Raw genomic sequence first — 14,393 nt, 5'->3', positions numbered from 1 at the left:
AAAGATACAGCATATTCTCTCTCATTTCATAGATCCATTTAATTCACATAAGGTACAGGCACACCAACCAGTGTGACATCTACAATTTAGGGAATTCAGATTTGTTCTCATGTTCCTGAGGACAAAGAGCCAATACTAAACAATCCACAAAGCTAAGCAATGGAAATCACAGACCTATTTAACATTCTGACTTTGTCAAATAACACTGAAACTATTCTGTCTGAAGTGTTCTCAAAATTGTGCCTTGTTAAGGTTTTCCAATTACCCCCACAAAAAGACATTGATTTCCAACCTAACATAACTGAAGGCAACAAAGCTGGCGAGGCGCCTGGCGCACAAGTCTGATGAGGAGCAGCTGAGGGAGCTGGGGCTGTTTAGCCTGGAGAAAAGGAGGCTGAGGGGAGTCCTTATCGCTCTCTGCAACTACTTGAAAGGACATTGTAGCATAAAGGGTGTTGGCCTCTCCTCCCAAGTAGCAAATGATAAGATGAGAGGAAATGGCCTCAAGTTGTGCCAGAGGTGGTTTAGATTGGATATTAGGAAAAAATTCTTCCCAGAAAGGGTTGTCAGGCATTAGAACAGGCTGTTCAGGGAAGTGGTGGAGTCACCATCCCTGGAGGTGTTTAAAAGGTATTTAGACAAGGTTCTTAGGGACATGGTTTAGTGCCAGAGTTAGGTTAATGGCTGGACTCAATGATCTTGAGGGTCTCTTCCAACCAAAATTAATCTATGATTCTATCATTTTGGGCGTTCTTTTTCTCCCCTTACTCTTCTTTAGAGCAACAAAACTGCCAATAGATAAGGTTGAGACGGGAGAAGTTTTTACTTTTGTGAAACTTGGCCTGTGGCACAGAGCTCTCCAGGCTTGTGAGTGGGATTACACACTGCAGATCAGTGCAAAGCTGCAGCCACATAAGCCTGCCCCAGAAAATGCACTCCAGCCTCTATACAATTGAAGAAAAAAAATGAACCAAGAATACAAGTGGATCCAGTTGACACTTGTCTCAAAACATAGAAGTTAAAAAGCAATCACAGATAATTGCTAGCATAGCTTTTTGGACTTCAAGGTATTTGTACAGGGCATTAAACTGACCCTAGGATTTTAAAAAAAGCTCCAGGTATAAGATGCTGTCATCTGCCAGTTATATGAACAGAAACCTCTGGGTGTAGCCTGAATTTCACTGAGTCTATTTGTAGCATCTACATCCTGCTCTTATTTCAGATGTTCAGAGCCTTTATTTGGTAAATGAGGAAAATCAGGCACCTTTGGAGGGAAATTGTCAGCACTGCAGCAAATACTAGTAGTTTTCCTATCAGATTTGCTTCCTCAGGTACCTTCAATCTCCCTTTGGAGAAGTCTAAACTGTGAATCATTATCAGCCTAATAAAAGAGACTGTTTTATGTCAATAATCACATTTGAGTAGAAACATATGTTACAGGTCTCACCATTAAAAAAAAAAAAAAAAAAAAATTGAGATAATAAGAAATAGCTCAACAACAAAGATTGTCTTAGAAACTTGTTTTTAAGTATGTGAGCAGCTTTTAAAAACTGTCCAAAACAACTGCAAGCCCTATCTAGCCACCCTGCAATGTATACTGGGATCATACCAAGGGCAGCAGTGACACCTGTGTCTCACTAGCAGTTCCACGCTTGATTGTCAGTGGAAAGTAACAGGCACTTCAAAAGTGCAACTCATTTAATACTGCAGTAGATATCCCAAGTAAGAAGCACAAAACACAGTGTAGAACTGACAATTGCTATAACAAGGATGTCTGAAGGCTGGTGAGTGAATTCCATCTTCTGTAGCCTCCTATAAGGAAGAGAACTCTTTTTTTTTTCTTTTTTTCCACTATATTGTCTTCACTGGCATTTAGTCAGCAAAGCAAGATATCTTTTTCAGGTATGTGAGCTCTCCAGGGCCCAGTTCTTCCCTCCTAGCAAAATGAGGTACTTATATTGTGTAATTTTGTGTGTATGCACATCAGCCTGTGAATTTCCATAGCAGATCCTAAGACATATGTAAAAGGCATAGTATATACTGTAGGTTGGGGCTGAAGTCCCAAACCTCTTTAGTGACCAGAGAACCTCATTTGCAATTTCAGATCTGGCTGAGTCAATGACTTGCAATATGATTTAGGCCTTTAAATGATTCAAACTCCAAAGAAAGGGAAACATTTACACCAGTAATCTCATTCCAATTCTTTAAGTAACATGCTCAAGATTTTTCCTATGTATTTTATGAGCACCACTTTCAAGTAGTTAACAGATCCACATACAAAACAAGAAACCAGACATTGATTCATGTAAAAGCTGCAAACAATACTCAAATTAATGTATTTACTCCTGACATTAAACTGCAGCCTATATGTATGAGTGTATTTCTTACCCTGTCACCCTTACCACCAGGTAAGCCTGGAGGACCTGGCAGTCCGGGAAGTCCAATATCACCCTGGGGACCCTGTGAAAATAAATGGAGGATGTAAACTTACACAGTCTGTTTTAGAACTAACAACTAAGGGTCATACCCTGACAAGAAGATGGGGCAGAATCTTGTTCCCAGAACAGTCCTAACTTGATGAAACAGGATTATCTGATGAAAATAGAGCTGATCCAAAATACAGCCCTTTAAATGGCATCTTATTATGATTTTATTACTGAAAGACAAAACAGAAATGTCTTACAGGGCTTTTTACCGTCCAGTCCCTCAACAACAGTCTGAGTATCCTAACAGTACTTCTTAAGATCTTGCACTCTGTGATTTGCACATTCCTCCCTAACAGCAGGCTCTTTCAGCTAAATCCTCCCCAGCTCTGCTCCTGACTCTTGCTGTGTAAATACTGCTGGAGTAAAAGGTGGCATTCATAATCCGCTCCATTCATTAGCTTCAGGTAGCTGTTAACAGAAAGCCAATCTTTCACTGCTCCTGCTCCCCGAGTACACGCAGCCCACACAGCACTGTGCAACCCAACTTTGCACATCACAGGATTTATGTTTTCTTAAACAGAAGAAAAAGTCCCACACATCTCCATATATTTTAAACCAGCATTTGCTAATATTAGCACAGTCACAGGAGACTGAAAAAGAAACTGAACAATCATTCCTTTCAACATTATTTTCAGTTCCCTGCATGAAAAAATTAGTGAGTGTAGTTCCAGATGATACCAGAACTTTATTTCTTGAAAGTAAACATGAACACTCAATATGGAAATTAACTGCTTACCAATTTCCCTGGTAAACCTGGAGGGCCTGCAGGACCTGGCTCCCCTCTGCTACCCTTATAGGAAATAGAAAGACAACATTACTTCCTGAGATATTTCCTGTGAACAGGGAATATTTTTTTTTTCTTTATATTTACTGAATTGCACTACTCAGCAGTTGGTTTTAATCAATATTTCTGTTTATTAGTGCAAAATTACCATGTGCATTAAAAATAGTGAAACTTCCTGAAAAATGTGAACATTTTCATTTAACAATGGCATACAATATTTAGCTGGCATTAAATGATTCAAGTAATTCATTCTGCTGAATCAAGTTCCCTTCATGGATCGCACCTGAGAATTACCTGTCACAAACACGTTTATGTCACTAAGACAACTCTGATGCACATGCTCAGCTTTGGGCTTCTGCTTAGTTTCATCAACTGAACTCCCACACGACCACATACTTGAAAGCCCATGATCCCACATGTACAATGGACAAATGTGAAAAGTGTGTGCAGAAGTCATGCTTAACAATCTCATTTAGGTTAAAAAAACCCATCTAGACTGTCGTAGGGACAGGTAACCTTTAAAAATCCCCATTCATAATATGACAAGTATAAATACGCTTTTTACTGGATTTTTTGTATCTTTACTTCAGGTATGTTTATCCATTGAGATCATCATGTTCACATTAGCTGCATAACCCCAACTCTTAATGCAGATGTCTGAACATATACTCTGGGTAAACCCGACATTTAGTCAAATTTTCAAAGATTTTACACAATTTTCACACTAAAGTATCTTTCTCAAAATTGTTTTGTCTTGTATGATTAAACCTTTCAGAACAGCTCAATAAGTTTTGTACCTTTACTCTCATATATACAGATATATATACCTGTACACGTGAATACAAACACTATCCCAACACAAGCCTAAGCCTCACTTCAGGCACTTTTCTTACTTCCACAGTGTGAATACATAAGGGAAACTTGCAATAAAAGCATGGTATAGCCTTTAAGATAATAAAATATCAATAACTGAAGTTATTAGATAAGTAGATAACCTATTAAATATAACTTAGAAAATTTTGGATAAAAAGAGATCTAATTATTCCAGTGTTGTATATAATGGGGAATTTTAAAAGTAGATTTTTTTTCTTCATAATAGGAAAATATTGTGAAATATTTTGACATACTGAACAATAAAAGGAGATGGCAGCTATGGCCTTTTATACCATGTCATCAATGCAACAACAACTTCTCACACAAGCTTAGGAAAACTAACTCTACAATTCAAGAAATAATTATCTTGAAATTATCAGAGCGCCAAAAATAAACAGCCTTTTCCACTCATTTCCTTCAAAATATCCTATGATATTAAGATCACTATCCTTTCAAAGCCTTTGTATAATTTCTAGAGACTTTTTCATGTTAGACAAAAAGAAAAAAAAAAAAAAAAGAAAATAAACAAATCACCTTCCTATTACAACTCAGAAGATACATTAACCTTTTTGAAAATCTGCTATTTAATCACATAATTCTGTACTACATCTCTGACCTTGAATACAATTACATTTCTGAGGTAGGAAAGAGAAGGATTAAAACTATGATCAGTATTAGAAACTCATCTCCTCATATATGTCATAACATTCATGTCTGGTTGCTATACAGCTACAAAACTAAAGCAATGTCACATTCCATAGAGTAAAAATCATATAATAAACCTCTTAAGCACATCAAAGGTTCTGTTGGTCATACAGAATGCAAGAAAAATCTTCCATTTTATCCAAGTGCATAAAAACCCTTTTGTCAAATATACACTACAGGCACTTTTTCGAACACCAGTGCTTTTCTAAGGTGGTAAAAAAGCTTAGTATACAGAAGACTGGAATACAAAAGGATAATATTTTCTATAAACACTGACATTATGTCTGTAAGGACAGATCATTTCAAACTAAGGGCCACCACTGCAAGACCTACAGAAGTTGTGTTTTAGCCAGTGAGAGAAGAACTGTAGCCCAAACAACAGTGAGGAATCCCACAGGTCCACGGCATTATTTAGAAGACTGTGAAGCTTCCTTCAAGCTATATTCAACTGAAATGGCCCTGGGATAGATTTACACTGAGTTAGTTACTCCTGGTTTCCTTCATACGGGATGAAGAAAAAAACAGGATCTTGAAATGTCCTAATGTAAACATTTTAAATCCATCATGAGTCATGTCCTAGAAGCATATATATTTTCTCCACAGCCTATAAGAGAGCTTCTGTAATAACTGGTTCAGGTGTTGACATCTGTACTTGGTCAGATGAAACCTTCCTCTGTGCTCTAAGTTACACAGGGGCAGCAATCAGAACAGAAGGCAGTTTCGCCATGTCCTCAGCCTACCTTTCCTACACAGCAGCCCTATATATAACACAGTCCATAGTTGCAGGCCACTCACAAATCAATGGGCATGTTGCCCTCGTTTTACCAATTTAAAAAAAAAAAAAAAAAGGACCAGAATCTGTACATTTTATGCACTTTTGACAAGTTAAAAAATTCCAACCTTTCCTAGAGCTGGAATGCTTGAAGAGGGACAGTAGCTGCTCCAGAGTGCACTGGGACAGGCAGACTTGCACCCCTGCTGGAAAACTTCCCCAGTGTACAATGAAGGGGGGCAGCACACAGACTCCCACTGCTCATGGCCCCTTAAGTACTGTAACGCTTGGCCAGTGCCTAGAGATTGATTCAATCTGTTAGTGTGGACCAAAAGCATGTCCAGGACTGCTCCAGTACTTCAACAGTACAAATAACTGATTTCTGTTAAGTATACTATCACTTAGCCTGCAAGTACTGCTGAGGATAAGGTCACTCTCTCAAAGGAGGGAAAGGCAGGGGTGAGATGGCAGGGTGTGAACTGGTGGTGCAGCACCACAATGTAAGAAGCCATTGAAGGAGGAATGTTTTTAGAAAACTGGGAACCTGGCACCTGACCAGCATGGGGAAAGGACTGAGAGACATCAGACTATGAATCCTTAATGTAAAACAAACTCTCTTCTAACTAATCCTGGAATGCAAACTGATTACTGTATTTAAAAAGTTAAGCTAGGAGGGAGGGTAACCAAATAGACAGGGATCCGTATTTTAAATAAAACAATAAGGGGAGGGGGCTGTTAGAATTAGATGAATAAAATAGGTAAACTGAGGCAGGCGTCGGGTAGTCTGTAAACCCTGAAGTACTCAACGAATAGGGAACAGGGGAGGGAATTTGCAGCTGGGATTTGTGGGGGATATAAGTAGGAGCTTTTTACCCTATTGTGTGTTCCTACCTTTAGGTAGAACACCCGGTCTTGCAAAATCATTAATAAAATATGCTTTGCTGAGAGATCCTGTCTGAGTCTATTATATTGGCAAGATGATCATTTCCTACAACACCACACAACAATATCAGGATCCAGCCCTTCCACAGCTCATGTGTGGGGCTATGGTTACAACAAAATCTGCCCGCCCTTTGTTCCAAGGCAAGATTGCTGGACCACTCCATACATTTACATGAAGACATAATGTCTTTCTCAGAGCTTTGTTAGATTTATGTTTAGCCTTTTAATGTAACATACATAAGGGAATGTTGCAGGATTTACAACCTTTATGTTGTCTGGGATGGTTTTCATCCTCACTGAAATTTTGAAGACCTGATTCTTTTGTAGAATTCCCACAAGCAGTTACAGAATGCATTCTCATAATAAAACAGTTTCTTTCACTGTCTTATTGATTTCCTGTTCACCAGCTGATCCTGTTAAGGATGTCTCTGTTAGTGGAACTTTAATAAGAATGAGAATATTCCACAGGTAATTTGCATCTCACTTAGCTGCCCAGATAATCAAAACACAAATTAGAATCTCTTGACAAGTAATTCAGAGTGTATACTGTAATAAACAGTGCAGAATAAAAAAGAATAAACAAAGTACATTTTGGAATGAACTTTTTTAAAACTTAATATTCCAAAGTCTTTTGCAAAATGTAATCCATTTATCAATTACAAGCTTGTAAGACTTTACCTTGTCATAATTTTTTTTCATCCAAAATCTCAGAAGAGTTCTTAACTTTGAGTTCAAGGATTTATCCATGAAAGGACCAACAAGACTTTTCTTTTGACCTTCAGTACAGGAATAAAAACCATCCAAAAATATAAACTGTTATTTGATGGAAGACTAAACATACAGCAAACATTCTGAGATTTTAAATGCACCTTTGCACATTTCTCAGAGTAATAATTAAGTTGCACTGCTCAAGATAAGGGTAAGTTATAGGTGTAGCATGAAATGTACCTTCCTCTTAACTGTGTCAGGCTTTTGGCACGAGCAGCAGCCCGAGAGATGCCATTCTTTTCAAGGGTGGTACTGTGGCCAAGTATGAATGACAGAGACCTTTCACACCGGCTGCATCTATAGTGTTAACTGAAGTCTAGGACAGCTTTAGTACACTAGCTCCGTAACGAGTTTATTTTTTACCCAGGTTACCATCTACACCTCTTAGGAGAAGCCAACATTGGGATATCTGCTGACATCCAGAGGTCTACTGTGCCCAAAAGTGTCAAAGGAAGCTGTTGTTGGAGCTGGAGAGGTAAAGAGTGAGGCAGCAGACAGGAATCTGACCACGCAGTTTGGAAAGACAGGGGTGGATAGCATGAGAACTGGAGAGGCTTGGAGATGCTGATCAGGTTTGGCTGGACTATGTGGTCTGTGAGTGAGAGGGGAGAAAGTGCTAAACTGTAAAAACCATGCTGCAGAATTGTCCAAGGTCAGGAAGTTTAGTCACATCCACCTAGAGGCTGAGGTTTACTGGATAAAGAGCATATCTGGCAGGATGGAAATTGTTCTTTTGGCTCTGCTATAGACTGTGCAATGCTAACCCCTTTAACTCTATCTCAAATGTAAACTATGACTCGCCACTTGTGGAACACTTCTGAAATTACATATACAAAACATGTCCACCTAAACATAGCATATAAACAGAGGCAAGGACATTTCATCCTATCACACTACTAATACCACTACACCAATACCAACTATGGAAAATGTTACATCATCTCAGTTGCAGTAATGTAAAAAGAATGATAGAAAAACGAGATTTTAGTCATAATTGTTAGGGTAACCAAAGATACATTTCAAGGTAGGTAAGACAAAAATATCTTTAAAGTCTTAGAAAATTATTTATCTGAAAGTAATTTAAGATGCTGAAAACAGTGTCCTCATCTACCTTTAGGATGTCTGACACTATAGTATCAAATCCAAGGTACTCTGTAGGCTCCCCCTTTATCCTGAACAGAGACAAAGGCAGCTCCAGAGACTGTCAGCCCAACCCTCCTGAGCCCCTCAGAAGTCTCTCAGAGGGGCTACAGTATCAAATCTTAGGCAGCTGGATGCTTAACCTCTTTTGCTAATGTTAGGAAAACAAGTATTGCCTCCTAAATCCTTAACAACATGTTTATGCTGCCCTGCATATTCATCAAGAGTTTGTTCAATTTGCTAGGCAAGTATTGAACTTTAAGTTAAATTATTCCTTAAATGTTCCAAGCTCTCTTTTCACCGCAAAACCACAGGAAGGGATACATGTTCTCCAAATGTTCGCAATTTAAATGTTAAATAGCTGAAGAAAAACAAGGGAAGAAAAAAAGCAGGGGCAAAGGTCAGTCTTTTCTGTAGATACAATGTGAAAAATTAAATCTTACTAAATCTCAGCAAATATGAAAGAAAATGGTTAAGCAGCTTAGGGAGTATGGCTAAATTCCATTGATTAGGAATGACACTCCAACGTTGGAGAATTGCTTCCTTTAGGCCACCTGCCATGATGACTGGCTTAGAAAGGTTTAAATCACAAATGAGTTTGGTAATTACTTGGATTGACCAGCATAACATGAAGCAAACATCAGGTTAACTGACAGAACAATTAGAGTAGAATGGAGAACATGTTTGACTTAGAAACAAAAGAAAATTTCCGTGTGGCTTCAGTTGTTTTTCTCTTTTACTGAACAAATGAATAATAAACTAAAAACAAAACAAACAAACAAACAAAAATACTTTTAAAAAAGTTTGTTGTTGTTGTTGTTTTTTCTGCTCAGGTGCCAAAAACTTAAGTTTTCTAAGGAAAAGCAATGATAGACTAAAATGGTACTTTGGAAAGTATTTTTCTCCTAGCAAGATTTGTCAGCAGTGAGGTAAGGGTCTCCCAGCACAAGTTTGCCTATTTGTAATTAGAGCTAGCTATCTTGAAACTGTAAATGTTACAGACTTGCAAAAGGCCAGAACTTGACTTTGCTGCTTTGTAACAATACTGTTCCAGCTACAGTGCAACAGTAGTTCAATAATGAAAATAACAGCAAAATAACAGGGTTTGTGTCAGAGCATGCTACAGGTTATTTGACAAACAGTGGAGAAGTATTAACTTGTCCCACAGAGTCACAGATGATTGCTTAATAGCACTCCATTGCATAACTCCAAAAAAACCTACACATTAGTTGAAATTAAAATTTTTTCTCAGAAAGATGTATTTTGCAAGTAGCTAAAGTTGAAAAATCAAGCATTTTTCTAATATAACACAAATGTAGGTATGTTATTTTCCATATTAGCAGAGTCAGCCTTGTTATCCTCTCACAAACCTTCACTGGAGGGCCTGTTCTCTAGAGTTCTGGTCCTCCTGGCACTACCAGCCATGCTGACTGTGCCCAGTACCAATGTGAAGAACAGGGGTGAGTGAAATGGGAAAGAGAAGAGGAGCTCTCATGTGGCTGCTGCCAAGCAGCAAAACATTAAGGAACTGAAGTTCTCCATATCCTCCAAAATGTCAAGGTTTATTCCAACTCCAAGGAAGAAGCCGAGCCCCTCTTGACTTCTGTCTGAGTCTTCTATTATCAAGAATGAAACAGAACAAAGGTAAAAGGAGCAAGAAAAGAACTGAGGTGAGTGCTAAAGAGGATCATTCAAAATAGGAAGGAAAGGACAAGGAAAAACACCTGAATAGTAACCATGAAATCCTCAGGCTTCGAAAGTGTTTGGTTAAACACTTCAGTCAAAACTATCAGGCATTAAAGTTGTGAGAAAACATCAAAATCTGAAAAATATACAAAAATATTCACAAGAAAAAAAATCTTTTTAGAGCAAATCTAAAAGTTATTCTCAACTTATTTTTGAAATTTCTAGTTTGAAAAGTTTGAAGAATCATGGTGTGTAGAATTATTTAACCAGCTTATTTTTTTTCCTGGAAATGTAAGGGCAGATTCCTAAAAACTGAAGCTCAAATATATCTGCTATGTGTTCATGCTGCAGAAGGAAAAAACTCTTCATTCTGCCCTGAAAATGAATACAACCTTAACTTGGACCAAAGCTCACTGAGTTTCAATAATCCAACACTAAGTCCTTCCTGAACAAAAGACCTTGATCATTCCAAGGTTTTTTTGTGCAGAAGTAACGTTTTTTCTGGTGTTCTCAAAAAGAAAACAGAAAGCCATGCCAGTCATATGCTGCTTGTAGTCTTGAGCAGAAGGAAGATAAACATAGTTATTATTCAAGGCTCTTTATAGATTTAAGGGAACTATAAATGAGAAGTAGATTACTGTTTAATGCTCTACACACAAACTTACTTTATTATCAACAATTTACTTCCTTTCTCCATTTTGTATTGACCAAAAGCTTTCACTCTAATGTTCACATTTTCCAAAATGAGTGCACTGTGTGAAGACAGAGAAAATAAAGGCAAGATATGCAGATGTCTTGCTGGTCTCTAGAGTGATAAACAGAAAAATCATTGTATTTAATCTGTGTTACGTATTTCTGTCTGAATACAGGGTTACTAAAATTAACCTTGCATGTCAACTCCTGTTGTATGGACTGCTGATTTTGTAAATTCATGTTCACATTGAAAGGATTAAAAGCATAGTTCAGCAGATTACAGTGCATTATCAGAGTGGGCAATTACTTTGGTCTGATTCAATTATAATTCTTATTCCTGTTACAAGTATACAAAATATCAGCTCAAGAATAATAGGGCTGAAACCTTTTTCTAGCACACCCAACATTTTTAAACACAAATAACAAAAATAAATCTTTGCAAGCTGCTCATATGGGAGACTGAAGATACATGTATTCCACCCTAGTAAGTCTACGCTCATATAATCCCCTTTTTACATAATTCATAGGCAGCTGTGGACACAGCACTTCTGCAAAGATTCTGTCTAAAATAAATGTGATCTCCCAAATTAATGCACCTAGCACATTATGACACAAACCACAGAAGAAAATTAAATCTGTTATTTGGCTGACTGCTGCTGTATGTTTAAGAATTAATTCAGAGAAGATATTCCTGACCCACGAAATACCCTTAAAAATATGTCCCTATCAGTAATGGTCTAAGGCCTGTGTGAGGATAATCCTACAACTGCATGAGTAAAATTGTTACATCATGGTATGATAGCAGAAGCTTAGAAAAATTCAGGAAAGTATTCCTAGGGTATCAGTGGCAAGAGAGAAGCTTGCAAAAGCAATTGGTTACAGAGCCTGCAGCCTTGTCAATGCTGTCAGACTGAATTCTGGGTTAGGAAAATTTTCTTCAAATCACTGACCCTCTCATCCCTCACAGAACAATTAACAGCAAAGGGAAACAGGATCAGTGTTATGTGACTTCAATCTGTGCCAGGTCCACTCTAGAAAAATCTGTACCCAGCAGACTCTCTAGTACCCAACAATGCTTCAGGAACAGTTGTTCTTTGTCTTCAGCACTGAGCCTCAGCAAATGCCATGAGTTCACTTTCCTTAGCACAATTATTTCCTGCAGTGAGCTACACGCTCAGCAATGATTTCTCCAGTCTTCCAAATAATTCTAGTGTTAAGGAAAATCTCCGGTGAAAGAAACTACATCATCAGTGCTTCCAAGCAGAGATAAACGCTATACCTCACATCACTGTAGCTACATTCACAATGCCAACTAGAAAGGGCCAAGGCACAGGCCCGAGCAGCATCTCACCATCATCCATGATAAACGGTTACCATGCTTTTGTCTCAGGCAAACCAGACTTGCCTAGGTAACACCCAAGAACAGTTTTGGAAACACAGGCAAGAGACCATATGAAACTTGTTTGCACCCAGTCTACTGTTAGACAGGAGGGGGTGCTAAGGGAGTTTAGCACTATGAAGTCACACCAGGCCGTGCCAGTTGACACTGCCAGGACAGTCTCTATAGCCATTTTCTTTATTAGTTAGGACAGATGGCTGCCTTTCCTTCATGCCTTGCTTCATTGTTTACATTATGTGCATTAGAAAGAGGACCTAGTAAAAAAACAATCATGTTCTGAATACTTCGTTCAAAGTTCTGAACTTTGTAATATACAGCTAAGCATTGTAATATACAGTAGAAACTTCTTTAAGGGGCTGAAACAGTTAAAGATCAAGTGAACTACTTGAATTTAAGCTTTTCAACACCAGCTGTGGGAGTTGACTGTTGCAGTGAAAGGAGTTTGGTTCCAGCTTTTTATCACAAACTACCCTCATTCCCCCTGTTTGAGCTTTTACTCAGCATATTTAAAAACAAAGTCCAGAAGAACATAAACAAAGGTTTAAAATTTAATTTGTCACCGAAGCCAGAAACAGTTGTAGGACATGTGCTTCTGGACTTCTTTATGTGATGATCCCCATCCATCTGGTACAGAAGGGGTTTAAAGAACACCTAGTATTTCCCTTAGAAATTAGCACTTGTGCTGAATAATCTTTTTTACTTCATGTTTAGCTTCAGCAACCAAACATAACACTGAAATATTCAATATGCTCAGTTAGAAATTTATTCAATACTTACTGGTGGTCCCCGGGGTCCTGTTGGACCTGCTTCTCCCTCTGGCCCCTGTTGACCCTGTTTTGGAGATAAGAAGAGCACAACAAATTGGAAAAGTGATTTTTTTGCACAATGCAAGACACTTCATTTTTCTAGATCTTTTGAGTAAAATTCATGACCTTACCGGTTTACCAGAACTTCCCATCAAACCTGGCACCCCAGGGCGACCTCTATTACCCTGTTGGAAAAAAAAATGAAAAATATTAGCCAAGCCAATGGTTTACTGCTCTATTTTAAAATAACAAATAAGGAAATCAGTAAGGTCTAAAGAAAGTCAGGTTGTATTATTTTTTTAACTTCCACCTTTATTGTGGTTTTCCTTTAACTTTCACCTAATTCTGTCTAATTTTTCAGAAGTCATACTTCAGGTCTTTTGTTGTTTACATACTGACAAATCCCAAATAGACTCAACTGCTGTTCTCAAATCACAGAAGGATCATTCCCTGTAATTTCAGAAGAAATTTACCTCTCAATATAGTTTTCTTTTTCAATTACTTAAAACTAAACCCAAACATTACTTTCTGTAATATTCCATAGCCTCAATCACACAAAACTTTTTAAAACTTAATTGGAATTGATGCTGTCATTTGGTGGTACATAGATAGAGACGACTTTCACAAACTTAAAAGGAAATGGCCTTTTTAAGGTGCTATTTAATGCCTAGAATAATGAAAACCACATCATGTAGCAAAAGAGTCATGAAAAAGCACAGGACTAGAGTTGATAAAAAAATATAATTAATTATTTCAGCCAAAGGCTTGTCTCTTACCACAACAGAAAGTTAATATAATAGTTTAGAACTCTATGAGCACAAATACAGTATTATAAGAAAGTCAACACTCAACCTTTGGGCCAGGAATGCCTTTCACACCTGGAGAGCCTGGTAAACCCTGAAAGAAATAACATTTACAGTGTATATTTGTTGTTAAGGGGATTGGAAATGGTATTAAAAGACATCTCTCTCATGTTAAAATATTTCTAGTCCTTTTACTTGATATTGAAGCACTTCTATCCAATAACAGACCAAGCTTAAATCCTTTCTATTTACAAAGTAACAGATAAGGAGTATTATTCCTACTTCATAAATTGGCAAAAGGAGCATGGAAAAGTGGAGTTGTGGCTTTTTCTGGCTTAGACTAGAAACAGAGTCTCAGTCCCAGTATCCTGAGACTGGAGGTACAGAGTTTAACACAGGATGTCAAATTCATTTTCATCGGGGACCACATCAGCCTTGCAGTTGCCTTTGAAGGGCCGAATGTAATTTTAGGCCCGTATAAACGTAGTATAGGATTAGTTACAGTTATACGGCCCTAAAATTACGTTTGGCCTTTT

The 14,393-nt window shown here is 37.9% G+C and overlaps 1 protein-coding gene across 1 annotated transcript in view; it reads right to left on the bottom strand.

Moving 5' to 3' along the window:
* COL9A1 (collagen type IX alpha 1 chain) overlaps positions 1-14,393 on the bottom strand; it is a gene marked incomplete at both ends in the record, with an annotated part of 67,663 nt that overhangs the window by 11,435 nt on the left and 41,835 nt on the right. Inside the window, 5 exons of the mRNA XM_082048648.1 lie at positions 2,389-2,460; positions 3,223-3,276; positions 13,026-13,079; positions 13,186-13,239; positions 13,907-13,951. Coding sequence (XP_081904774.1) covers positions 2,389-2,460; positions 3,223-3,276; positions 13,026-13,079; positions 13,186-13,239; positions 13,907-13,951 — 279 coding nt within the window. The remainder of the gene's footprint in view (positions 1-2,388; positions 2,461-3,222; positions 3,277-13,025; positions 13,080-13,185; positions 13,240-13,906; positions 13,952-14,393) is intronic.

The sequence above is a fragment of the Streptopelia decaocto genome (genome assembly GCF_964273445.1).
Source record: "Streptopelia decaocto genome assembly, chromosome: 3".
NCBI lineage: Eukaryota > Metazoa > Chordata > Aves > Columbiformes > Columbidae > Streptopelia > Streptopelia decaocto.
The sequence above is the reverse complement of the archived record's forward strand: the minus strand, read 5'-3'. Positions and strand labels throughout refer to the sequence as shown.